Here is a 26,543-nt window from a genome sequence, read left to right as displayed (position 1 = left end):
TTTCATTTGTTTACTAGCCATTCAACAACTCAATTTTCATAAAATATGTGGATAAACAAATTAAAGTCTCAATTTTAATGAAGTATATGAATAAAGTTCATAATCAAACTTGCACCAAATTGCAAACTTTGTTCACTTTGAATTACTTTAACGAACCTGGTTGGTAGAGCATTTTTCTTTTCTTTCTGGTAATTAGCCTACTTTCGGCATATGTTGATTTCATACAGATACACAGTCTACACGTAATTGCAAACAATTTTTTTTATTTATTTTTAGTTAGGAGGATGAAGGATTAAAGTTTTTATAATATAAAAATAAGAAAATGCTGACATATATTTGGTCCAAAATAAAAATAACATGTTATAATAAACGCCGATAAAGGCGGTAGAACGATCACAAAGTAATAAGAAAAGAAAAAAATACAGATTTTATATGGAAACCTTTTTGGGAAAAAATCACGGGTAGAGGAGGAGAAATTCACTAATATTAAAAAATGAATAATACATGAGGAGTTTCGACTACATCTATTCAAGGGTTGAAAATCCTTGTTTTAATCAAAGTCAAATAGAAGAAGAATAATTCTATATAGATTCAACTTGTGTTGTATGGTCTCCTTATTTTGCCACTATATTTTTTTCTTCGATAAGTGATAGGATTCGGGTTAGACAAACTCTAACATAGCAAATCTTGTCCATGAAGTTTCTTTTCAATATCTTGTAAATGTTTTTCTTTTGAATAATTTGTTTAATAACAATAGAGGAGTATGCTTGTTTGAAACTAAATATATTTCATCAATATTTGTTATAAAAATAAAATTATAATGAAGGTAGAATGGTAATGGTGATTCACATCACATTCGTGCGGAGAATAGAGGTATTTATGTATTGGATTGGATCTATATATGATATTAATATACTTTATATTTGTTCAAGTCTGAATCAGCTCGAAATATGAACTTAAAATTTTGTCTAAGCCCATCCGTATTTGTAAATAGTTAACTAAGCCCATTTTAGACCCACCCATATTATTTTTTTAAAAAAATTAAATATATTTATATAATTTTTAATTTAATATTTAATAATTTTATAGATTTTTTTATTTGTTAAAATTTTATGTATAGTCATCTTAACATTTTTTAATGTTTACATCATAGTACTATTATATACTACTATAGATTTAATTTTTATGTATTATAAATTTCAAGTAGGCCTTCAGGCTTAGACGGGTAGCCCAACCTATAAGCAAGTCTAGTAGAGAGCTACTAAAATGGGGGTGTTTCACACCATAGATGATGTGGAGAGCCATTAGAAATGTTGATTTTCTGAGATTTTATGAGCTTTGAAAGCTTTTTGGGAAATATTTGGAGTTGTAGCCTATATCCTAGAGTCATCTTCTTCTTGTGATGGAGAGGGTGCTTGTGGAGGAAGAGCTTTGATGTGGGTTCCACTAGAATAATGCCCTTCTATATAGGGTGGCTGTAGAGACAGGAGTGTTTCATTAAGATGTGATAGGGTGATTTGATATTAGTGTGTAAGAATGTGTATAATAATTGCCACCCAGTCGATAGGGAGGTTATAATGTGACTTACTTTGGGGCTATTGAATGTAAGGAGCAGTCAATAAGGTTAATGTAGATGCTCATTTGTCATTAGCTTGTACTTCTTTAAGAATATTTGTATCTTACACAATCGTGGTGTTGTAATAATGTCCATTGAAGTCTTAAGAGGTTACACTCGATGGAGCACTGAAAACTTAGAAGGCTTTGCTGGAAATGACATTAGGGTCTTCAGAAGGCCTTCACCTAATAGGGCACTGTAACCTTAAAAAGCTTAGCTGAAAATGACACTCAAGGCCCTCGAAAGGCCTTTTCTCGACAAGACGTTAGAATCTTAGAAGACTATACTAACTGAGTCAATAAAGAGCTATCTTTTATGACTATACTTACAATAGAGTGGTGTCAAGAGTTGCCATATGATACCTTGTTGATGCACAAAATATGAGAGGTGGAGATTGTGTGTGGTTCATGGGCGAAAAGCTATTAATAATTTCTGGGATCTAGAAGGTTTCCATGCTATCTTAGTGGAGTGTAATATGCTTTTTTAACTAGCCCACTTTTGGCTTCTGGCTAGCTCCTCTTTATTTGTGGTATTACATGCTTAGGGTGGGTTTGGATGGACAATTGGGTCTGGTGCGGTGTATTTAGCTTCTTTTTTTTTTCACGTTACAGTATTGCTACAGTATCTAATCTCACCGTCACCGTTATTTTTAAACTAACTACAGGTAAACGCACCACCCGTCCAAACCACCCTTAATCAAGCTAGATATATATATATAATGAGATCTACATATAATAAAATCATACTTTAGAAAAATGCATTTGAGTAAATGAGGTAGAGATATAATAACATAAATTTTTATTAGTCTTGTAAATATAAATATAATATGAATATGTTAAATTCATAACACAGATATGACATTGGATTAGTGTCCATGACACATACAGTATTAATTGGAACTTTGAATCTTAAATTGTAGTTGGTTGTGAAGTAGTACTTGAGTCTAGTATACTGTTTTTCATCCACAAATTTTGAACTTTTTCAATGGCAATGAATCAAGGAAAAAGGACTGCCATGAAATAAAAAGATGTAATAACAAATTGGCTCCCTCTAACCTTTCCCTTTTAACAAAAATGAGTGAAGACTATGAAACCCTACCAAGATGAGTTTCAATTTGTGGGCAATTATTGAGTTGTTGTTGTACAATTTTATGATGGGTGTGTATCATTTTGCTCTGTGGGGTCTTCTAATAATACCTCCTTCCACATTCCAAAATGAAAGCCAATCATTTCTCAAATTATTTAGTGGATGAGGACTTTGCTTTAGCTTCATCTAACACCATGCTAAGTTCATGAACTTATATTATATGGATCGCTTATTTAAATTTTACATTTTGTGATACCTGTATTATTTTCTCTAATATGGTATTTATATTTGGCAAAAGTTGTACATTTTGATACAGGCAGAATAGCAGAGCAAGTACAAGTATTATTAGCATAGAAAAAATGCGCTCCTCGTCATTGAATTAATGTGTTTGCTCGCGGTAATTGTGGCCTCTCGAGAGAATCGATGACTACATCTTTGAGGCATTTGCTAGTACTAGTCCATCTGAGAATTCTTAATTGGCTGACTGTAAATAGCCCCGGGACTATAGAACAAAGGATTATCCCAGACACCTACATCGAGGTATTGACGGTGAAAGTGGCTGTGTTAATTTTGTAATATTTAATTCGAGTTTTAGAGTGTATTTGATGAAAATTCATAATTAGCTAATAATATTAGCAATTAACTTTCATCAAACAAAACTTGAAATTAAACACAAAATTAAATAAATTCACAATTATCCCTAATTTTATTATATTAACAAAAGTATGAAAATTCAAACTTAATAATATTAGCAATTAACTTTCATCAAATAACCCTAAAACTTGAATTAAATAAAAGTTAACACCCTTAACTTTGGATACAAAATATATAACATTGGACCAAAAATTAACACAGATATCACATTAAAAATCAAACTCAAATACCAAATATTATATTAAATCTATATTTATTTATTTATTTTTTGTCATAAAAAATATATATCCTAGAAAGCCATTGATTCCACATATATAAATGACTAAGAATTATCGAGTATTTGGCAGTTCACCTAAATTTATAAGGTGGTGAGGATAATTGATGATATTCCTTCCTAGTAGACCAGGGTTTGTAACAGTGATGGCGACGGCAAGTTTGTTGATAACACTGGTATGGCATCAGGGATTGCCAAGTATTATGATACAGCTGCTTGCTTACAAAACAAGTATTTGACTGGGCCACTTGGGTCTCTTCCCGGGGGGTCTCACCACAAATGTTCATTAATTAAGGGTGGCAATAAAATTGATTTCCCTGCTGCAACATGGAGATATGCTACTGGTTATGAGTCCCAAATTAGGTTGGTATAATTTACGGCTGTGGTTCACAGACTCCAGTAGGGATATTAATGAATACCCAATGTCTGAATGTAGAACAGTTTTCTTTCTTAATGATTATTTAATATACGTAATAATATTCCCATTAATTCTGTTGAATTTGTTGATATAATCATAGATTTGTCTCATGAGCATGGCAATTTGTTATACCTCTTTCAACTTAGGATACGTGGCCGCGCGATAGGCCATTTGAGGAGCGTTCCCACCCGTGAAGAATCAAGAGACCTTCAGAAGCTCTGCCTTCCGACTTAGCCATCCGGCTTGGTAGGAGGCAGTAGCTCGAGGAAAAAAGTCACTAGTTCTCTACGAAAGGAGACCACCACTTGTTCCATCAGGCACTTAATCTTCTGTTAAGAACGTGATCCTTCTGGATATAAAGTGAATTTAATCATTTTGTACCATAAATTAGAAGGAATAACAGCATACATTCCATCATCGTCCCATCATGGGCATCCACCCCATGGATCCTACAATGATAGTCTGATAGTGGATCCGTCATGTTAATTCTACCTAACACGGGACCTCACCTATAAATAGCCTCCAAAATGATGGAGAAGGGATCGACTCTCCAAACACTTTACCTTGCACTCTGCCACTTTATCCTCCACTTCCATCATGTCCACTCTCTTTACTCTCCAACTCTTCGCTAGACAGGGTGAACGAGCTTCCATCAACACTACCACATATTTTCTTATATGTCTCTTCCTTGTTAAACTCCCACATCAAACAATATCTCTCTTTTATAAAAGAATATGAAAATTTCAGTATCATTCATAAATTAAAACTTGAAAGATTCTATGCTTGAACTTAAGAAGAAATAGTAAATAGTTTCTTTTATAAGGCTCGACAAATTTTAGGTAAAAATAATTCTTCCATTCCTCTAAATTTTAAAAGTGAGAAAATTTGGGTAATTAATCACAAAATTAATGTATTCCGTCAATTTTACATAATTTTGATTGGTATAATAATAAATTTAGCCCTCGATGTTTATATATTTTATTAACTTGATCTTGATTATAAAAAATTAACAAATTTAACCTCAACATTTGTAAATTTACACATGCTGCAGTAAATTTGACCAACCATGACCGAATTGATAAAATATATAAACATTTACAACTAAATTTATTATTATATCAATTAAAATTATGTAAAATTGATGAAAAACATTAACAACATTTAATTACTCATTTTAAAATAGACAAAACTAAATTATTTCTAATTTTCCGAAAAAGGTGAATTAAGCTTTCAAAATTGAGATACACTGCACTGGTTTTTACCTAAAAGTTACAAAACCAAATTCTTAGTGATGATTGAATTTAGTTAAGTTGTCAAGCAATCTCATGCATTGAAGAAAGGTAGTAATTTATTTGTAACTTTATATATATATATATATATATTTATTCATAGATTTGAATTATATATGTTTTTTCTGACACAATATTTATAATTACTCATAATCTCTTCCTAACTCATAAATAGGAGTATAATGCGTTTCAAGGCATTCAAACCCACATCCTTTTATATTGACAATAATATTCATACCAATCGAATTAAGACTTAATCAACATATATTTTTATATTTATCCCACCGCCCAAAGCATTCAACCAATCAAATTTGTTTAGTGGGACACTAATAGCACACTCCTTTCAAACAAGTCTATATCCAATCGGTAATTTACTCTCCCACGTGGCAATCAATCCCCCTGTTAAGAATCTTCTATATCCACGTGTCATTTTCATATCTCCTGGCATGCACGTGGCAACAGCTGGTGTCATCGCAATCCATTCTATATCTCACTACTCCATTATTGAACATTTACACAATTTCGTTGAAAACAAATCTTTCCTACTAGTTGTTCTTTACTTCTAATTTGGCGTTATTCTACACTTAATTTATTTTTTAAAATATCTTTATTGATTGGTTAAAGGTTAATAAGCATTATTTTTTTCAAAAATTAATTAAATTTGTTATTAAAATCGATCAATTTGAATTTTTAAATAATAATAATTATCATCATTGATTATTATTGCATTGACATATCAATTCAATTGTCATAATATTTATGTGATGATCCATGTTAATAATTGCTAATTCGAAAATTGAAGTCCAAAATGAACTTGAACATGAACGTCGGGTTCATTTTAATATGATCTTAAATGAATTATGATGTTTATAATTTTAATAAAATTTGAAAACTTTTAAAATGAATATAGATAAACAGTTGTCCAGATTAAAATGAATTTAAATACGTATTTATTAAATAATTTTTATAATTTTTAAATAATATTGAATTTTGTCGCCATTTCAATACAGTTATAGTTATGGTAAACAACGAGAATCAGTAGTCAAAAGATTTAATCGATGAATTTTAATGTTGGAACATTTAGTAGGTACGTTTTTAAAGAAAATTCGATTTGATATTCCAAAAGTATAGAGATTTAGGGTGGTTTTTAATTTTATCTACTTTTAGATAGGGTTTTAGAAGGTAATATTTATTTTTAAACTTATGCATATTTGTCTCCTTCCATGGGGGACTTTCACCTGCTTGGCTTTCACATTAATTAGTATTTCTGAAGCATTCAACTCTGTTATTGAGTGAATAGGATTGAATTTTCGATTTTCTTTTTACTAATTACGTAATTCTTAATAAACATCTAATTAAACATTTTTTTCTCTAATATTCTCCATCAACATAAGGTTATATATAAAAAATCAAGGAAAAAGTGAAGGTTTAAAGGGAAGATTTTTATAAAGCAAAAAACTTTAGTGTTGGTTCCTCCATAAGAACAAAGAGTGAAAAGGGAGAAAATCCTGTATGTCCCAAGGAAGTTTCGTGGAGTTTCCAGGAGAAACCCCACTTTCTAATATCTTATACTCCTAAAATTAAACTCAATATATCACCTTAATTAAGATGTTTTATTTGTTAGGTTTAATATTACATTCTCTCTCTATAAATCCATGCATGCAAAGGTTTCCATGGCGACCAAGAGTATCCCACTTCCTCACTTTCTAGTCTTTACGCTTCTTTCTTTTGCATTTATTTTATCCATTTGAGACGAAAGGTAGTGTGGAGTAGTCCTCGTCTTCAACCCAAGACTTGACCCATCTTATATATATATAGTTCTTTATTTGTTTGGATCAAAATCCAATATACTAATCCTTCAAATCATATTACAAAAGATGGGAGTAGAAGGCACCTTGGAATACATCTCTGATTTGCTTAGCAGCGTGAAGAAGAAGAAGAAGAAGAAGCAAATTCAAACTGTAGCTCTCAAAATCAGGATGGATTGTGAAGGTTGTGCTCGTAAGGTCAAGAAGGTCCTCTCCGGCGTAAAGGGTAATCTTCATTTACCATATACAAATAAATTATCAATCAATCACTATAAATTAATGCTGGATTTTGGTAGGGGCAAAGTCTGTGGACGTGGACTTAAAACAACAAAAGGCCACCGTGACGGGTTACGTAGAGGCAAAGAAAGTACTGGCGGCGGCGCAGTCAACCAAGAAGAAGGTGGAGTTGTGGCCTTATGTGCCTTACACTCTGGTGGCTAATCCTTATGTGGCTCAAGCTTACGACAAGAAAGCTCCTCCCAATCATGTCAGGAAGGTTCCGGCCACTGCCACCGTTACTGAGACCACCATTGACGACCGGTACACCAACTTGTTCAGTGATGATAACCCTAATGCTTGCTCCATCATGTAAAACACTAATAATAATAAGTGGTAATAACAGGATTGTAAAGTTTTACTTGCAACACGCCATTAAAATTTTCTTGGAGATTTTGTGCTACGTTGTGAGCAAATGAGGGGAACTGTATGAGTAGCTTGGGGACAATTATTGATTTGATGTGTATTAGCATCGTCTCTATAGTTGTCCTTTTGTTTTTTTCCTCTGCCAAATATAATTATATTAATAAAAAAAGGTTAGTAAAACAAGATCAGCTAAACACAAACATCATCCTCTATTGTTGTGAGAAGAGGCAATGGTGTTTTTTCTTTTCCGTCAGTGACATTTGATTTACCCAAAAGGAAAAATTATGAAAAAAAAACTAAAGCTGGTTTATCTATCATTTATTCTTTATTTATAACTCAGGTTTTTTAGTGGAAGGGATGGGCTTAGTCTCGAGTCCAAAACCGAAAGGAAAAAGTGGATCATATTTGGGATCCCCATAATTCATAGGAAGCTGATCTACTCTCTTAAACCAAGTACGAGCCAGCTTGCCCTTGTCCTTCACTTCCAGGTAGCCAAGCCGCTACCAGGGCGTCTATCTTGTCAACATATGGCTCTATCACAACCGGACGCCCTGACACGATGATAACCACGCATTTGGTTTCCTTGCATACGTTCTCGATCACTGCCGGACCTGGAGCAGGGATGGTCAAGTTTTGGCTATCACCATTTGTCTCTGCGTAAGGTACCTCACCAACCACCACTATCCCATAGTCCATCTTTCCCTTGCTAGAGTAGGTATCGCTAGGTTTCTTCTTGTAAACCACTTTGGTGCGTTTGTCAACAGTGGCTTTGATGCCGTCCAGGATGGTGGTACCTGTTCAATACAATTGAATTGTAGGGTATATGGTGTATGGTATGTTTTTGGTTTAATATTATATATGATAACTATACCTGCAGTCCAGTTGTTCCCACTGACTCCTTGCCATTCTATAGTCCAACCACCGCACTGATAGCCCAAATTGTTAGCATGTGATCCTGCAACAACTATCTTGCCGGCATTCTTTGGGAGAGGCAAAATAGGTGCATTTCCTGGCTTTCCATTTTTCAATAGTACAAGTGATTTCCTCACTGCTTGCCTTGCCAATTCTCTATGCTTCTGCAGTGAGTGTTATAGTTGGTTTTTGAAAGAAACAGCTGAATGTTGGGTAGAATGAATAACTCAAATAATTCGATTCGATTTGATTTACCCTAAATTCAGTTTTTCAATTTGAATCGAGTTTTGGTCACCCTTAAATATACAACATGGTTGTTTCATTAAAACCAGTTGTATAGTTTGTACAATGCAACAACTCACCTGTGACCCAACCTCGTTAATTAAACTGTAATCACCTAAGGGATTTTCAAAGAGTCCCATGGCGAACTTAACACGCAATATTCTCGACACGGCATCGTCAATTCGGCTCATTGGAATTGCATTCTTCTTAACCAAATCAATCAAGCCATCATAAAATTCTGTGTAGTTGTAAGGAACCATAACCTGGAAGCAATATCAGCAACCCTCAAACAATATAGTTTTTTAGGTAATAACATACAACACCTACAAGTGTGCAACTGACCATGTCAATACCAGCATTTATTGAAGCTTGAATTGAATAACTGTAGTTGGAATGTGCGGGAGAGGTGATCCTGTCGATTCCTTCCCAATCCGAGATGATGAAACCCTGCCATAGTCATAAAATTTAAGTAAGAAGCATCATAATCTGGGCAAATGAATGTGCTAAAATTAGTTTTAACCTTGAAACCAAGTTTGCCTTTATGGTAGTCTGTAAGCAGCTGTTTATGAGCATGCATCTTAACTCCGTTAATACTTGAATAAGAAGCCATGATGGTGGCAATACCCTTGGCTACTGAATTAACGTAAGCAGCCATGTGCATGCCATACAAGGCTGAGTCGTCCACGATGGTGTTATTCTCGTTAATGCCTTTGACGGTGCCGCCATCACCAACGTAGTGTTTGGAACTACCTGCTACTTTTGTTCTAACATCATATACCACAATAATCAAATCATTGATTAATATGATATAATATATTAAATATCAGTTGTTTACGTACTTCCCATTAACATATGGCATGCCCTTCATGTCAGTTTTGGCTTCTCCTTGTAACCCATTGATGATCTCAGTTAGCTGTTGGACAATTCTGTGGTCTTCACTATAGCTCTCATAACATCGGCCCCATCTAGGATCTCTGCAAACCTACATATATATATATACATTTAAATGTCAATATGATTTTTTGTTTTTGCTATTGAAAATGGCTAAGGTAAACTACACCATTAATCATTAAACTTTGTTTTGATCACTTAATTAAAAATAGTTACAATTTAAAATTGAACTATTTAAAAATCTTCATTTAAGTCACTGAATTAATCAAAAGTTTTTATTTTAAGTCACTGGATTAATAATTTTTTTTAAGAAAAAGTTCTTCCTGTGGGCTCCAAGCAATGATTCGATGATCAGTATAGTGGATCAATACCCATCAATGAGTAGAAAAACATACTTTAAATTTAAGTTGATTTGAGGGTAAGTATCGGAGATCAAAGAAAAAAAACTATTTGAATTTTGATTTGCAGATAGGTGACCTCTAAAGCAATTTCATGAAAAAAAAAAAAAACTAAAATGTAAAAAAGAAGGGAAAAAAAAGTTTTCTATTGGTGAAGGTAATACGAACAGCAAAAGTCATATAATATTAATTTTAATAGTCCAGTCACTTAAATAAAAACTTTTGAATAGATCACTGACCAAAACAAAAAACATATTTATATTTTAATGATTAATGGTGTAATTTATCCAATGATTAATCATGTTGCTTACAGCAATGCAGGGGGCAAAAGCATAAGGAATGCCAGTGGCTCGAACTTCGAGTGCAGTTGCAGCTCCAATCTCTTTAAGAAGTTGGGGATCCCTGGTTACACCAAGGCCAACATTACGTGGGAAAATGGTGGCATTCATAACATTGTTATGGCCATGAACAGCATCAATTCCATAGATCATTGGAATACCAAGACGAGTGGAAAGAGAAGCCTGTTGCATGCCATTCACCATGTCCACCCACTCTTTCACAGTAGCGTTTACCTTGGGTGTACTTCCTCCACCACTCAAGACACTACCAATGAAGTAACTCTTGAGGACTTCTGCCGACGCATTTTTACGTTCGATTTGCGTCATTTGCCCTACCTTTTCTTCTAGGTTCATCTTCCCCAAAAGGTCTTTAACCCTTTCGTCAATTGGTTCCTTTGGATCTTTGAATATGCCCTGCAGTCGCTGCTCAGTCAGTGAAGCATGGCAGCACAGTAACACAAGTCCCACTAGGGAAACTGACTTTCTACTCATCGTTGTATTAGATTTCATTTCAAGCACTGGAACCAGTATGATTAGTTACAAAGAATAAAATGTAAAGAAATTCTAAAATTAAAAAAGATTAGATAACTGTTCCGCGCTTTGCATGGACATGTAAACAACCTTTGAAATTGTTTACTAAATCAATTAAAGTAAAAAGTGTCTGCCTCTACCATGTACCATGAATTTACTTAATCCTAAGCGTAACTATGGCATCCTAAAAGTGATAGGGTTTATTATCTACTATTAGAACAAAAAATTGCAGTATATTCATCTTTTAGCTACTGCATTATTACATGTTCTCCACAAACAAGCAAACAAAAATCTTGCCTAAGATTTCAGCCACTCTTGAAGCTACAGTTTAGTTTACTTTCACACTTGAGCTTGATTTCGAGCTAAATTATTATGTTAGTGTCATTTAGTATGTTCTGTCGATAATTTGCATCTTTTCTTCATTTTTAGTGATAATTGAGTCTAGAGTTAATTTGGACTTAATATGCAAGCTGAAAAAATTTTTTTTTTGCATATATTAATTTCAATATACTTTGAGTACAGTGAGTCATGTTCTAAATGGCTAAAGATATCACGTTGCACATTTTATCGACACCACATGTTAACCAGTTTCTTTAATGCTATTATAAAAACTAGAATGAACCATTAACAAAATTATAGTTTAAATATGAGAAACCAAATTTAGCTCAAAAGGCCAAAATTAGCATTAAAGCTTATTTTTAATATACAATAAGAATACAAATAGATTGTATGGAGTCAAAAAGTGAGACAATGGCTGGCCTTTGGACGGCAATGGGTAATTAATATTAATATGATAAGAACAAAGGGAGAACACCAACTCATTCATAAAACCCCAAAAGTTTGCTAAACAACCATTTATAAATAATTCAACATTGAAAGAGAAAAAAGAGTACTTGCAAAGAATACAGCCCAATGTGTTTCAGTGTGAAAAGACAACTCACAAGAGAAGAGCTGAAAGAGATAGAAAAGAGAAAGAAAGCAAAGGAAAAAGAGAGAAAAGAAGAGCAGAAGAGGAGGGCCAAGGAGGAGAGAATGAATAGAGAAGAAAAGGAAAGGAGGAAAAGGAGGGAAGAGAAAGATATGAAGAATCGAATTCAAGAGTTGGTGAAGAAGAAAGAAAAAGAGAAGAAAAGGATCCAAGAATTGAAGAAGAAACAACGAGAAAAGAAGAAAAGTAACAAGAAATAATTATCACCAGAGAGGAAGATATTACAAATGTAATCATATGTAATCGTCAGATTCAAACTCAGACAATCCCTTCCGTTGTATATTTTATTAATTTCCTATGAAAATGTAACATTTCATGTGCTGAAGGATGAAAGTGGGAGCATTTACTAGCCAAATTTATTGTCTATGATACAAAATATCAAAGCCAAATCACCAACAATGCAGAACAAGCGAAGTGGCACAATACCCTCAACCCTAAATGAATTTGCATTCACAAGTAGGAATAATTGATACTTCCCTACACATTATTACAAAAATTAATAATATATGAGCAAAGTTTCATCACATCTGCAGCTAACACATCAAACTGAGACTGCCCAATGATTTCCTAGCGGCACAAAATCTAGTACTCTTATCAACTACAACCTGCTAATTTTACACTTACAAAAGCTACCGGCTGCACCAAGGACTCTGCCACCTCCACTTCTCATGAAGCTACGTGAATTGTTAAAGAAGATCCACACCAGGTGTGGCAGCAAGTTACCAAAATATTAATGCAAGTAGCAGAAGAATGAGAAAACCCAGGATCTTATAGGTAATTTAATCAACCGAGCACCTTACGAAGTTCATCAACCATTTGTTTTCTGCTTGATGGCTCCATCTGCATTAGATTAACACATTTATCAATAGGTTCTGAGAGACATAAACAAGAATGCTGTAAAAGTAAGAAAAGATAGTTGGATGGTTTACCTTGCTTAGAAGGGCAGCAAGGCCTTGAGGTAGAGTTTGTATATCTGAAGATGAATTGCCAATATTCATAAGCTGAAGTAATACCTTTTGGACCCGCAGCTCTTGTAGCTTCTCACTATAATTTCCCAGATCATCCTTCCATGAAAAGAAAGCTTCATCATTAACCCAAACATCTTCTCTTCCCTTTGCAACACTGGAATCCAAAAACCATTTCTTGATCAAGTCCATTGCAGATTTATGCAACAGTTGATCACCAGCAGCATCTTTTACAATTTTGACCAGAGAACTCTCAGCAATTCTCCGGCGCAATCTTCTATAGAAGAAAGATCGTGAGCGATCCCAGTCAACCACTTCTTTTATTACCCCTTTCGCTGCCATCCTCAGAGAAGTATCATGAAGCTCGGCGAATTTAGTGGCTATCTGGGTGTATACTGGTAAAAGCTGTTTCTCACGTGATCTTATTTGCTGCTGCAGAGAATCCATCTGTGCATGGGCTCCATTGCTCTTTGCTTCCTGAAGTTTTGCCTTCATGTTTATAAGCTGTTGGTCAAGCCTGCCCATGCACTCCAGTAGCTCCTTTGTCCTAAACTTGATTTCAATCATTCCTTCTGGCTCAAGTACATTACCCTTAGCAGTGCGTTCAGCATACATTTCAATATGATCTGAATTGATCCGGCTGTCCACAACAACCCATGCCCCACCACGGAGCTCACCCATCATGGGAATGTACACAAAGACAGGTTGTTTGTATGTTCTAAGATTCTCAACAATGGTTGATCCAGCTTGAAGGATGCCCTCAAAAAGATCCCTTTGCCCACCAGAAAAGCCTCTCCAATTGGCAAGAATGAAAAGTGGAAGCTCTTCCCTATTGAAATCCATTATTGCCTGAGCTGTCTTTGTAGCAGAATCTGGAAACCATACCTGTCCAGCTTGAGGGACAACTCTCTCATGGGAATCAAGTTGTCCTGGATCGGCAGGGATAACCTGCATCACCGTCTGTGTCTCAACTGCAACTATTCCTACAGGGATTCCTCCAAGTTTTGCCCTTCCTGTCACAACTGTTCTAGCCCAACCTTCAAGCGTCTCCACAAAGCTATCCCTGTCAAAAATACCTCCCTTCCAGTTGCCACTACTATCTAAAGCACCAGAAATTGCGGCCCGAGGATCACACGAATTTTCAGGTAAGTACTCCACAAGCCTTTCTGGAGGATCTGATGGATTTAAAATGGGAAGTGGACCACCTATATGAGGAGGAATGCAACTTAGCCAGTTCAATATGGCTGACACCCCTTCAAGATCATCTGAAACGGTGAGATGGACAACACCATTTGTTGCCATGATTTTAGGTCCACCAAGTTGCATGTGGGAGCTGTACACCTCACGACCTAGAAGTTTGTTCAATGCTGAGAAACCAGTCAAAATAATGGGTTGATCGAGTCTCTGTATGCACCGCATGCCAAGACGAGCAAGATAAGCACCAATTCCCACAGTTCTACCAGTCACATATGTTAGGGTAAAGGTTTCCTTGTATGCCCGAGAGTATGCACCAGCAATGGCCCCACTACCAGTTAAGTTCTCAACTCCCAAACCATCCTCTTTCCCAACAATGGTATCTATCACCCATCTGCTCTCTCCACTGGCCAGCTTCATCTCATGTGCAATGACTGATGATCCAATCTTAGTATAATCCTCAGGAGTTAAGTAGACATACTGAAAACCACGCTCAGGGCTGGATTCATTAGACCAACCAACTTTAAAACAGGCTTTGACTTCTTCAGCTACCCCAATACGGGCACCAGAGTTAGCAGCCAAATAAATTAAAGGCAGTTTCTTACTGCAGGCAAGATCAGTTACAGCAAGGAAGAATGCATCCTCTCTTGGGCCAAAAGAACCAGCTTTGAAGGTCACATCATTCGCAACTACTAATATTGTTCTTCCAGAAGGGAACTCAGGAGTGAACATTTCCATGCACCAGGCTACCATGCCAACATCATTGAGTCCAGGCTGGCGCTCAATTGGAACAAGGGGGGTGCCCCAGTTACCCTTTTGGTCAGCAAATACAAGCTCCATAACCTTAGGAAGAAGTTTATCTTTGGGTCTTTTAATACCTGGGAACTGGGATGCCCATGACTGTTGCAAGGCAGTCTCGAATGCCTACAAGTAATACCACAGTCAGTAATATAGCTTTCATCTGCTATGGATTCAGAGCATAAAAAAGGAAAAGAACAAGCAGCCAATATCACTGTATGCCCGTAGGACTGTGCTTACCAATGGAAAGTCATAGCAATAAGTGGTATTGTTTTTCCTTGCCAATAGACGTTTACGGTCAAGAACACCCAAAGCCTGATATTGAGCATTAACTGGTACACCATGCAGAGGACCCCTTACAGAAAGAGAATGGTATACGACTCTGTGTTTGCTAGTATCTTCTAGTTCTCGGTATATCTGAAAGTACAACACAGCAATATTATTTTCTATGGCCTATATTCATTCATGAGAACTCCATTTTCATTGAGCTTGAGATTTAGACTGGTTCTAGTTGGATAGTGATGTATGGTTCTCATACCATACAGCTAGATATCTTTCAGCAACACAAATGCATTTCTGCTAACTGATCTAAGGAAAAAGGTAATATATGGATTTTTTTTTTAATTGAAACCACGTATCTCAATATGTAAATAAATCAGAAAGAGCACTACATAAGGGAAAAAAGGGAGGGAAAAAGAAAAGAAAAATCAAAAGAGATGCAACACTTATGGTCTAAGGTTCCTCACAATTTAACCATTTTTTGGCTGTCATTAAGATTTGTAAGCTATGGTGTATGATGTCTCTGCAAACCAAAAAAGTTGCTAGTGGGAGAAAACTTTTCCCTCTCTCTCTTCCATATATAAGCAGTATAGCTAGATCCCATAGGAGAATTCTTGAAGCACTACTATTAACCAAATAAAAACTTACATGTAAAGTGCATGTCTGGCCTGTCACATTCGTCACTACAATTCTCCAAGCACCATTTGCTTGTCCAGATGATGCCATCCAGAGCTTTACTTCCCACTCACAAACACCTAACTTATGCATTCTTACACCAACAAATGCATGAAGTTCCTGAGCCAGTTCTTCTAAGATTGACTCTACTCCAGCTTCTTCTTGTCCAGCATCTAGGTCAACTCTCCTGGTGAAATATCTCAAATGTAAGAAGATATATAAAATGCTCACCAACCATGCAGAAGGAAGAGGAGGGAAAAAAAAGAACAAGAAAATTAATATTGGCTTAATTACTTGGGATAAGGCACAAGATCGTTTATCTGTTGTTCTCGTAAGATGCAAAGATACATATGTGCATGGTCAGATTTTAGAGTTGCATTGTGCATGTTAATCTCCAACTCCTCCATTGCACCCATTAAGGACCTCAAGATGCTCCTTGAAGTAAAAGACATAGCTGACTGACTACGCATCATGTCAACATCAAGTCCCCGATATGCTGTAAGCCCATCATCTGAAGTAGGCTGCCTGACAAGTGTTCTGAGGAACATCCTCTGAATTGGTACTGGCTTGTCCATAACAGTGTATAAATGCCACTGACGGTCACGTGACGGTGTATACTGTATATTCTGGTAACCTTTAAGCTTATCCTGGATTAAGATTTAATAACTATCAGATTAAAGGTGCATATTAATATTTTCTTTGAAGGAAAATGAAGGAGCAGAAATTCAAATAGCAAACCAATTCAAGGTATATGGATAGAGGAGGTTCTAGATGGCGTAAAAGAGGTTCTTCCTCGTAATAGAGCTTTTCAGTTGACCAATGAAACGAGTGCCTCATAGGTGTTCGCCCTTCATCTCTCTGTATGATACAGCTAATGACTCTAACACCTGCAGATCGTAGACTTGACCCTACCTCTTTATCTTTAAGTATTTTTGCTAACTTATTGATTCTCTCTTGAGCTTGATCCTCATCACCACTGCAAGTAGTAAATGTAGATGATGATTAAGAAAATCAATGATTTATGATTCTGTCCCTACATTCAGTTAGAAACATAGTGTCTTTAGCAAACATGATGAAAAAAGAGAGGACCAATCCAATGTAGGACTTTTAATAGTTTGAATTTATATACAACCAAACTTTATCTCATCTTGGTATTATCAGATTTGAATTAAACATAAATGCATTTGACTTTGACTTTAGAGTTCATCAAGTTGCATAATTTCTTGTACTATAAATGACAATGAAAGCTTTCACAAGAAGCAATGTTAGTTCAGCTACAGATTTCAAAACAAGCAAAAGTTAAGAAGACATACCTATCCTGAAGTAGACTCATCTGATTGTTGATGCCCACCAGTGCTATATGCATCATGTTTCCAGAGGTAGTTGGTTCTAGGGATCCATTTGAAGTTTCTTCATGAAGGTTAGGAGTTGTTTCCCTCAGTGTTGCACTGATAATTGCAGGCAAAAATTGGAGAGATTTAATTATAACCATGGCTCCCCATTTCCTCTCTCTGTGTTTCTCAACTAATGGTTCATCAGACATTTGATCTTCAGATACATTCTTGCTCTCAATATGCTCTTCCAAGAATTCCCAGGAAGCAATAAGACCAGATCTATGCCACTGCATCCGGACACTTCCCTTTACAAGATAAGGCTGATGACAAATACAACCAGTTAAATGAGGATGCGATAATCCCAAACTAGCATAAGAAAAAATAGTAAGAGTTGAGACCTATCACCTGGTATAGCCTCCGAACATAAGTCTCTACAACCCGCCTCTGAAGGGTGTGATCACTATGATCAAACAGACCTACAAGAGCATCTTCAACAGCTAAAGGAGCACCTACAAGAGCCTCCATTCTTTCATTAATGGCACTTTTTCTCTTGGGAGTGTCCATAGTTTCACCATCCTCAGTAAACATTTCTAATTCAGAAAGGCTTCTAGCAATGCTGGAGCGAAGTTCGCTTAATTTGGTTTGCTCCAGTAATTGACTTGCCTTCAGTGCCAACTGCATGCAAATTAAAAAAATCAGCCTCCCTATGAAACAATCAAATATCTTCTACAAGGAAGAATTAAGAGAATTTTGGAAAACCAAAATGACGAATACAAAGAACACAATATTAAAAAACTCATTATCGTAAACTTAGTATATGCTAAGATGACTAACTTAGTTCCATTGACGAACCTCAGAATAACTTGTATGGTTTAGTGCAGAGAATCGAATTAGCTGATCTCTATATGCAGCAGGGTTAGGATAAACAAGTTGTTCCAAGAGTCTGAAAATCAGTTTATTTTTACTCTTGACACCCTGCAAGCCAAAAGAAATTGCATAGCATGATTATGGAATAATGTACATTAGGAAAAATAAACATTAAAAAAAACAATGTTACAAGTCAATACCTGATGAGATAGTACGATGTCCACAACCTTCAAAAGATCTTTCTTATACTGAAGTCGAAGACGTTCGATCACATCAGCCTGTGATATTGCATTGAAAAGACTTGTTTAAACTTGCAAACAAAATAATACACACTCAAAAGCTTGAAGACTGTAACTGGACTTTGCAGATATGATCTTGAAGATTTATGAATCTGAATTGATGTCTTGATACTTCAGAATAGTCTTGTCAATACAAACAATAATGAAAAAGTCATCTGTGGTAATGTTATTAACAATATGATGACCATAATTTCCTTTGAGACAAAAGTTACCTGGATGTTGTCACTGAATAACTCTTCAACAGATAGATACTCTTCAAAAAGGGACCGCACAATAACACGGGCATGGCTCTCTCTTCCACCCTCATAAGACTTCACGAGGCTCATCAATGGCTCAATAAGCCTTTCTAGGGATCCTCTTTCTTTCTCGGGACAGGTGGATAAATGGAGCTGCAATCAAAGTAGGTGCCCAATGTGTTAAAACTTTCCAGAGAATAAAAATAGATGCAAAAAAGTGGGCTTCAAACTGAGGAGTGTGGGATAAGGGAACTCACTTCTAGGACTCCTTTCAATAATTTGGCAGGAAAGTCAACATTCATGGAGCAAGAAATAGTTTCAAAGCCTTTATACTTTGATTCAAGCTGATAGAATTAAAGAAGTAAAATCAGATCAAAAGATAAAGGTCTAAAGCAACTACCCAGAGAAAAAAACCAGAGATAAAATCACGCATATATACCTCATTTTTAAGATTTTTGGGAAGCCTGGCTGCTAGAACAGACATGCATTCTTGCCATTGGAGGAAAGGCAACTCAGGACTGTCAAGACAATTTAGGAGGCTTTGAACTACCTGTAACACATGTCAAACCAATTAATGTCACAAATCAAAATCCAAAAGTTAAGTTCCAAATCAAAATTCATTATTTTCAGCAAAAGTTCTTCAAAGTTTAAAAAGTAACTCTAAACATGAGTTATATGTAGATATTATAGCATCGCAATTATTGGGATATATTTATTTCCATTTCTGACTTAAAAGTTTCATGTTGTTAAGCATCCAACCTAAAACCAACTGACAGTAGGAATAGGGGCTCAACTTTAAAATAATACCACGGGAAGTGGAATACTTATTAGTCGTAGAGTAACATCACTTAACACTACCACACAAGTAGCTCACAATGTCTACACATGGACAATCTCACATGGGGTCACCAACCTCACATGGAGTCAAGTAGGAAGAACAATATAACCTAAAACCAATTGGCAGTAGGTTTAATATAAAACCACATAGAATCCAATACTTAATGAGGGATAACAACACCACTTAGCAAATGTAATTCATTATAATATAAGAACTAGCAAAAACTTACAAGAGTGGAAAGTTAATTTTAATTGGTGTTATCCTGCATCTACTAAGTATTGGGTGTGATCCAATATTCAAGTTGGGACCCACCACTTCTGACATATTAGTTTTAAATAGAATGCTTAATCTGGTAACAGAACCAAGGTGTGTTTTGTTGTTCCTGCCTAACACCATGTGAGGTTGCTGACCCCCAGGGAGGTTGCCTACATATAGGCCTTTGAGAGCTACGTGTGAGGGGGAGTGTTCGTAGTGTTATCCCAAATCAGTTGACTATTGAGTTTCCAGAAGTCTTATATTCATGTTAGAAACCCTACACCCATTTACAATTGAGCTTAGGTTGGATGCTTAACAACTTAAACCATGCACCCATTGTTTAAGAGATATTTAATTAAGAGAACTTGATAAGTTGACAAAGACAAAAACTACTGAAGAAGATATTTGCTGATTTCTTGTGCAATTTAATCCCTATGACCATATTACTATGGGATAGAGAAACACTTACTTCATCAATATTATGCTCATAACCAGCAAGGATCATGCGGGCTGCATTTATACTGGCAGCACATCTCTGATGCACTTTGCCAGAAATAGCAGTGGGAGGCCCTAGTACAGGGAAGCTCCCATGGAATGGTTCAGCTTTCCTAACAGCTGAAGGATCATCCAGATCAAGCCTAGCAATGAGCTCACCAGCCTGCAAGATCAATGGCACTTAACTTCCACAAAAATATAACCTTTATATTTCCCATATAGAAATGTAGTTTACCTGCAAGGCTTGACCTTCAGAAATTTTGATTTGAATAATTCCTGAAGCAGGTGAAAGAAGAGGCATACACATTTTCATGACCTCAACCTCTGCATATGGTGTGTCAGCATCTATACGACTACCATCAGAAACCAAAAACCTCAGCAGTTTGCATGGTGTTTCTGCCACTAATTTTGAAGGGTCATGATCATTCTGCGCAATGAAAATTAACATAAATACCATCACACCTTAATTTTGTGGTTGAAAGGAAAAGGGAGCTTTTCCCTTGAGTTGGAGTAAAGCAGCATAAGAAAGAAAGGAATAAGTGGCACCTGCAGCAAGCAAGTCCTTCCATCAATTAGAAGGCGAGTACCAGCAGCTTCTTCCTCAGCATAAATAACATGACTGTTCCCGTCCAACTGTAATAAATTTAAACTAAGCATTAGAAGAGCCAGAAAAGAGAATTTGTTATAATAATCCCAAGGTCATTAATATGAGGTTTTAGAAAAATAAAAGGGAAATAAACAACATAGGCAAAAGTAAAACATGCAAAATAATCGTTCTGAACATTCAAGGGAGAAATTCTTGCCTGCATCAATAGACCACCATCTCTTAATGTATGTATCTCTGCTTCAATCTCTGATTGATTCATCTTCAACCTATAACTTCCTTGTCCCCCCCTAACCATGTCAATCTGGGTACATTTTTTTTTTCAAAATGTTAAATATGATGTGTTCAGTAACATGATAGCTAAAGTCTCTATAAGTTCTTGACAATTAGAAAAGAAACCCTTAAAATGGTGGTAAAGTGACATTATCATAAATTCATACAGTGTATTTGCTTCCTTCAATGTTCAAGGACACTTGAGAATGCACAAGTGATATGTGCTGCAATCAAGACCAACAGGCATCAGTATGTTAACAAAGACCCACATAACAAAAGCAACTAAGGTTTAGCACTGTACCTTGGGAGGGATTTGACCCTTTTCTAGATAACCAATATAATCTGAAACCATAGCTGCACTGCTCGCTGATGCTTTCTGCAATGTACAAAGCGTAAAACAAGGATTCTATGAACAGAAAAATCAATTCTAATGCATAAGAACTTACATAGAGAGCTCCTCCAACAACTGAGAGATACCAAGGAGGCCTTTCTGCTCTAACTCGCATAGCAATTCTACTGTCCAACCAACCTGTGTGGATTTTATTTTCTCTGTAATCTGAAGCCTGTAAAGCATTTAAGCAGGTAAAAATTAGTGTTCCTGAAGCCATAAATTTATATAAAGAAAAAAGGTTATTCAAGTGATAAACCTACATGTAAAAGGTCAATTGTATAATCAACATTAGTACGAATTTCTCCACGGATTTGAATTTCTTTCAACCCAAGAACCATATTTGCTATAGCTAGAGCTCTGGATTCACCAAAGGCAAAGACATGTCCTGAGGTAAGATTAGACTATTATCAGAAATAATGATTTTTATAACAAATAATGTATATGCACAGAGGATTTCTTGTCTAAGAACATTCATTAAAAAAGCAGAAATTTATCAGTGTAATACTTACCAAACTGAGAATCTGAAAATTCATGAATGCCTCCTCCTGACTGCAAATCAATTATTTTTGTCAGCATTGTTGCTGTAAGTTCAAGGGTCAATCAACCAATAATTTGGCCAAAAACTAAAAGATTTACCTTCACAGAGAAGTAAGCCCACACATTTGGCTTGCTTTTAAAACTCAACTCCTGCACAAATTCATGTACCTTAATACAAGCTTAAGAAAAGAAAAGAAAAGGCAGTGAAAGAAAAAAAAGAGAAGAAATATTTGAAGTACAATTTTTCTCAAACCTAGTTAGTCTAACCTGCACTTTTCCACTCGTAGGTTTAAACCCATCATCTGGATCCTCACTTGTAACACGCACAGCTACACAATGACCTTTAGGCCTCGTTGACTCTGCCTTGTCAAAATCAAAACTAGTGGCGACAACAGATGTTTTCCTCCATGCATCATAACCCGCACCATGTTCCATTCCATAGAATCGACGTATTTCTAATCAAATCAAGCATACAAACACACACATCATTTACAGATTTAGATGAACTGCTAAAAACTGTTTGGGGAAATAATGGATGTTGACATCATACCAGGAATTTGCCAGAGAGGGATACCCATCCCAACTGCAACTTGGGCAGCTGGCAGATTAACTTCAGCAATCCACTCAGTGACGGGGTGCTCCACCTGTTGGAGTTAATTTTTAAACATTTAAATTTTAAATAATATGATGAACAACGAACTGTTCGCCTTGTAAAATCACAATTTTTTCATTCCTTCTGTTAGGTTCACACCAAAACAAGGCGAAAACCCACCAAACAAGTCATAGAAATGTCATATCACCAAATACTTTTTGGTCATAAAGCTGAATGCTTTTCCAAATGGTCCAATTAGCCAAGACTGCTAAGTGCTAACTACCAGTTAGCATTGTAATTTAAATCCGTTTTAAACGCATATAAAATTAATATATGGCACAACTGCACTAAATGAATAAAGCAAACTGAAATAGTACAAATATGATTGCAATTGCATGAATGTGACAGCTTAATCCATATGCCATGTTCCAGAAGTGAGGAGAGAACCATTATATCACACCTGTAACCGAGGGTTGAGCTCTAGAAAGTAGTACTCGCCAGTTTCCATACTGTACAGGTATTCAACAGTAGCTGCTCCAACATAATTAACAGATTTAGCTAATCTTCTAGCTGCTTGCTCTAGCTTTTTCACAGTCTCCAACGGAGCTACAGTGATTGGGCCCTCCTCAATAATCTATTTCAGATTAAGGACCATGATGTCAGATCTTGAAGGGAATATATATATGCAACAGATGCATAAAACTTTTTGGGATGCAGGCCCCATTTGTTCCAGAAAATTAGCATTCAAAAAATAGCCTCTAAAATAGAAACAAAAATACCTTCTGGTGACGCCTCTGAACACTACAGTCCCGACTATGCAAAGCTGCGACATTCCCATACTGATCACAGAGTAACTGGACTTCTAAATGGCGACTCTAATAAGAGAAAGAAAACGCCAAATGGTTTGTCAGAAAAGATCTAAACTCCTGCTAATTCATTGAAATCGATTGTAGCAGATAATCTCACCTGAGAAGCAACTTTCATTATAAATATAGGTGAACCTGGAACTTCACCTTGCACTTGTTTGAATAGTGCTCTAACTTCATCATCATTATGAACCTAGAAAGTCAAACCAATTCAAGTTATATGAAAAGTATTTAAATCAATCTCACTTCTAGCAAAATATGCACAGTAACTTTAAAGGGGGTTAACTTAAAGCATTTAATGAATTAAATTTGCCATGGACAGAACATCAAAATATTTCATGAATGAAGCAAACCTTTCTTATGCCTTTACCACCGCCACCCCAAGAGGCCTTGATCATTGCAGGATAACCAACAACTTGACAACTTGCAATTGCTTCCTCTGTTGTATAAACACATGCTTTACTATATATTTCATCTGGAATTGAAACTAGGCAACTGTCTGCTGGAATTTTCACCTGGAAAACAGAAAGGTAGCATTGTGTATGAGAAACTGCCGTGGAAAAGGGCAATTTTTAACCTTCAGGCAACAGAGAATTACATGAGAGCCACTCCACGGAAGGGTGGGCACATCTGCTGCTTGAGCAATCAATGATGAACCAATCTTATCGCCCAATGCTGCCATAGATACGGATGGTGGCCCAAGAAAAACTATTCCCTTTGCATTCAGTGCGTCTGGGAGCTCAGGGTTTTCTGATGCATGACCCCAGCCAGGCCAAACAGCATCAACATGTGTTATCTCAGCCATCTGAGTCAGCACATAATATAATTTGTCAAAAATATAGAATTGCAGTATGTTTTATATGATTAAACATACTATGTGGGGAACTAGCTTAAGTTGGCCATAAGTAGCAAGCACAAGAACACAATCTCATTCTATTTATCAATTTTCTTTTCATGCCCTAGGACTCTACAGTAATGCTTAAAGCTACAAGCCTCCTGAAAACCTATGTGTCAGAACCATCTGGGGCAAAATTATTATTTAGAACAAGGATATCCCAACTGTAGTGAGATTCCTTTGTACTTAACAGAAATGCTTCTTGAAAGGGCAATTCATCTACAAAAGAGCAAGTTTGAAGCCAGAAAAAAGAGTCTACTAAACACACCTCTACGATAAGCTGCACATTGGCATAGTTATTATTATTTGTCCCACCAGGAACTTCAACAAATTGATCAGCAATTCTAATATGCTCTGCATTGATTCTCATGTCCTCGGGAGTGGCCATGGCCACCAACAAGATCGCCTTTTCCGTGCCAAATGTCTCATAAGCCCAAGTCCTAATACTACGTATAAATTTGACAGCTGCCATTCCATTGTTTGCAATTAATATACTATGAATTGGCTTCTTCCCTCCAAGTGCATAGCAGAATTCATCTACTTCACTTATTGTAGCAGGGCTCCTGATCGGCAACACCCCGTTCATGTATCCATTGTTTCCACGCCCAACACCAGCCATAGCTGACCTTTGGGCCTCTAACATGCTGCATATTCAGAAATCAAACAACCAACAAGGATGAGGACTCAAATATCAACCAATAATAAAGTTAAATGTTACTCTCTCATTTTGTTCAAACAAATTCAAGTGGGAATCTTTGAAAAAGAGTAGCCTGATTCTGAATTGAGACTTTGAGAACTGAAGTGTTTCGTTAAACGTGTAAATAACTCAATAGTTTCATCAAGCAACACCATGGATGATGGAACCGAGCCCCAACCAAAGAGAAATCTGATAGGACTAGCAGCACAAACACCCCATGAATGTACTAAAGCTCTGTTTGGTGCACATAACAGAATTTGACGTAATTAAGACCTTTAATTATTTGCTTTCACTCGTAGCTATAGTGAGCACGGTATCAAAAGAATCATACTTTAGGACTAAAAATAATAGTTTATCCATTAGTTAATGAATTCAAGTTCCTATAACCAAACACAGCCTAGAATTAAAGTTTCCCAGATGCAGGATCACATTAACATTTCATTTCAACAAGAGCACAAATTTACAAAAAAAAAAAAAAAAGCACTCATTAAAAACCCTCAAAAAGTTGAAAATTATTGTTTTCAAATCCACACCAAACTGAAACCTTAATCAACAAAATTACAAACCCACCCTCAAAAAAAGGAAAAACTTTTCCCAACTAGAATGTCACTTCATGGCTTCAAAAAAAAAAAAAACCCAATTCAGTAAACAACCCAAGAAAAGAAAATGAGAAACCTTACCTGAGAGAAAAGAAGGAACTTCAATCCAGGAAGGTTGGGGAGCAAAACAAAGTGTTTCAAATTGTTATATGGGTTTGAAGTATTTATACTTTTTAAATTTATCTTTGGCGAAAAGAAAGGAAAGAGACAAAGAGAATCAAAAAGACGAAACAAAATGTGTGTTTTGAATTCACAACATGCAAAGCAATGATAAAAAAAAAAAAGAATTGTAAACAAGAGCAGTTAAGTGTTCGAAGAGAGTTAGATTTGGGGGTAGCGGAAGGAAGGTGAGTTCTTTAAAGAGCCTTTAACGGCCCTTTTAATGACACCCAGCACGTGGTACCTGCCCCTGCCACAACCCCCCAAACCATCTCTTTCTCTCTCTCAATCTCCTCCCTTTTTTTTATGTAATTATGGTCATTTTAGATAGACTGTTGTAGTTGCCATCTACCCCCTTACTGGTTTACCTTTCCACTGCTACAATTCTTTGGCTTTTGGAATGGTTGCCCCCCACTTTTTTAGACTCTCACTTGGCTATAAGACAAAAGAATGTAGAGATGGTTGGAAGGATCTGTCACCTATATTTTGCATTACTCACAGATTGGAAGTGGCCCGCCCTGCCTTGACTATTCGTTGGGAATTTGGTGGTGTTGTTCGACCAACCCTTC

General features: G+C 36.1%; 3 protein-coding genes across 3 annotated transcripts; 1 reads left to right on the top strand and 2 right to left on the bottom strand.

The window, feature by feature from the left end:
• The first annotated feature begins 6,821 nt into the window (after positions 1–6,821).
• Positions 6,822–7,969, top strand: LOC105786136 (heavy metal-associated isoprenylated plant protein 24). The gene is made up of 2 exons (XM_012612445.2): positions 6,822–7,370; positions 7,441–7,969. Exons 1-2 carry the CDS (start codon positions 7,214–7,216, stop codon positions 7,734–7,736), a joined length of 453 nt encoding a protein of 150 aa, XP_012467899.1. The 5' UTR covers positions 6,822–7,213; the 3' UTR covers positions 7,737–7,969.
• Positions 7,970–8,115: 146 nt separating this feature from the next.
• LOC105786131 (uncharacterized) lies at positions 8,116–11,182 on the bottom strand. Its single transcript, XM_052624904.1, is given in 8 exon segments — positions 8,116–8,257; positions 8,259–8,580; positions 8,658–8,862; positions 9,061–9,243; positions 9,323–9,427; positions 9,501–9,744; positions 9,820–9,962; positions 10,581–11,182. Coding segments are annotated over 8 exon segments (1,881 nt in total). The 5' UTR covers positions 11,118–11,182.
• A 1,265-nt stretch (positions 11,183–12,447) lies between these two features.
• LOC105786130 (acetyl-CoA carboxylase 1) lies at positions 12,448–26,250 on the bottom strand. The gene is made up of 32 exons (XM_012612441.2): positions 25,897–26,250; positions 24,788–25,163; positions 24,223–24,429; positions 23,978–24,139; positions 23,725–23,817; positions 23,538–23,633; positions 23,219–23,392; positions 22,717–22,810; positions 22,434–22,621; positions 22,266–22,316; positions 22,139–22,178; positions 21,890–22,014; positions 21,685–21,801; positions 21,540–21,614; positions 21,406–21,462; positions 21,165–21,269; positions 20,908–20,994; positions 20,597–20,788; positions 20,336–20,524; positions 19,213–19,323; positions 19,031–19,117; positions 18,750–18,926; positions 18,439–18,516; positions 18,224–18,346; positions 17,777–18,046; positions 17,351–17,691; positions 16,776–17,013; positions 16,332–16,684; positions 16,011–16,224; positions 15,324–15,500; positions 13,056–15,209; positions 12,448–12,966 (listed from the first exon to the last, which is right to left on the bottom strand). The coding sequence occupies exons 2-32, from the start codon at positions 25,160–25,162 to the stop codon at positions 12,910–12,912; spliced, it is 6,807 nt and encodes a 2,268-aa protein (XP_012467895.1). The 5' UTR covers position 25,163; positions 25,897–26,250; the 3' UTR covers positions 12,448–12,909.
• Between the last annotated feature and the right edge of the window lie 293 nt (positions 26,251–26,543).

This window comes from Gossypium raimondii, chromosome 1 (genome assembly GCF_025698545.1).
Source record: "Gossypium raimondii isolate GPD5lz chromosome 1, ASM2569854v1, whole genome shotgun sequence".
Taxonomy (NCBI): domain Eukaryota; kingdom Viridiplantae; phylum Streptophyta; class Magnoliopsida; order Malvales; family Malvaceae; genus Gossypium; species Gossypium raimondii.
Note: the sequence above shows the minus strand (reverse complement) of the source record. Positions and strands in the feature narration are given on the sequence as shown.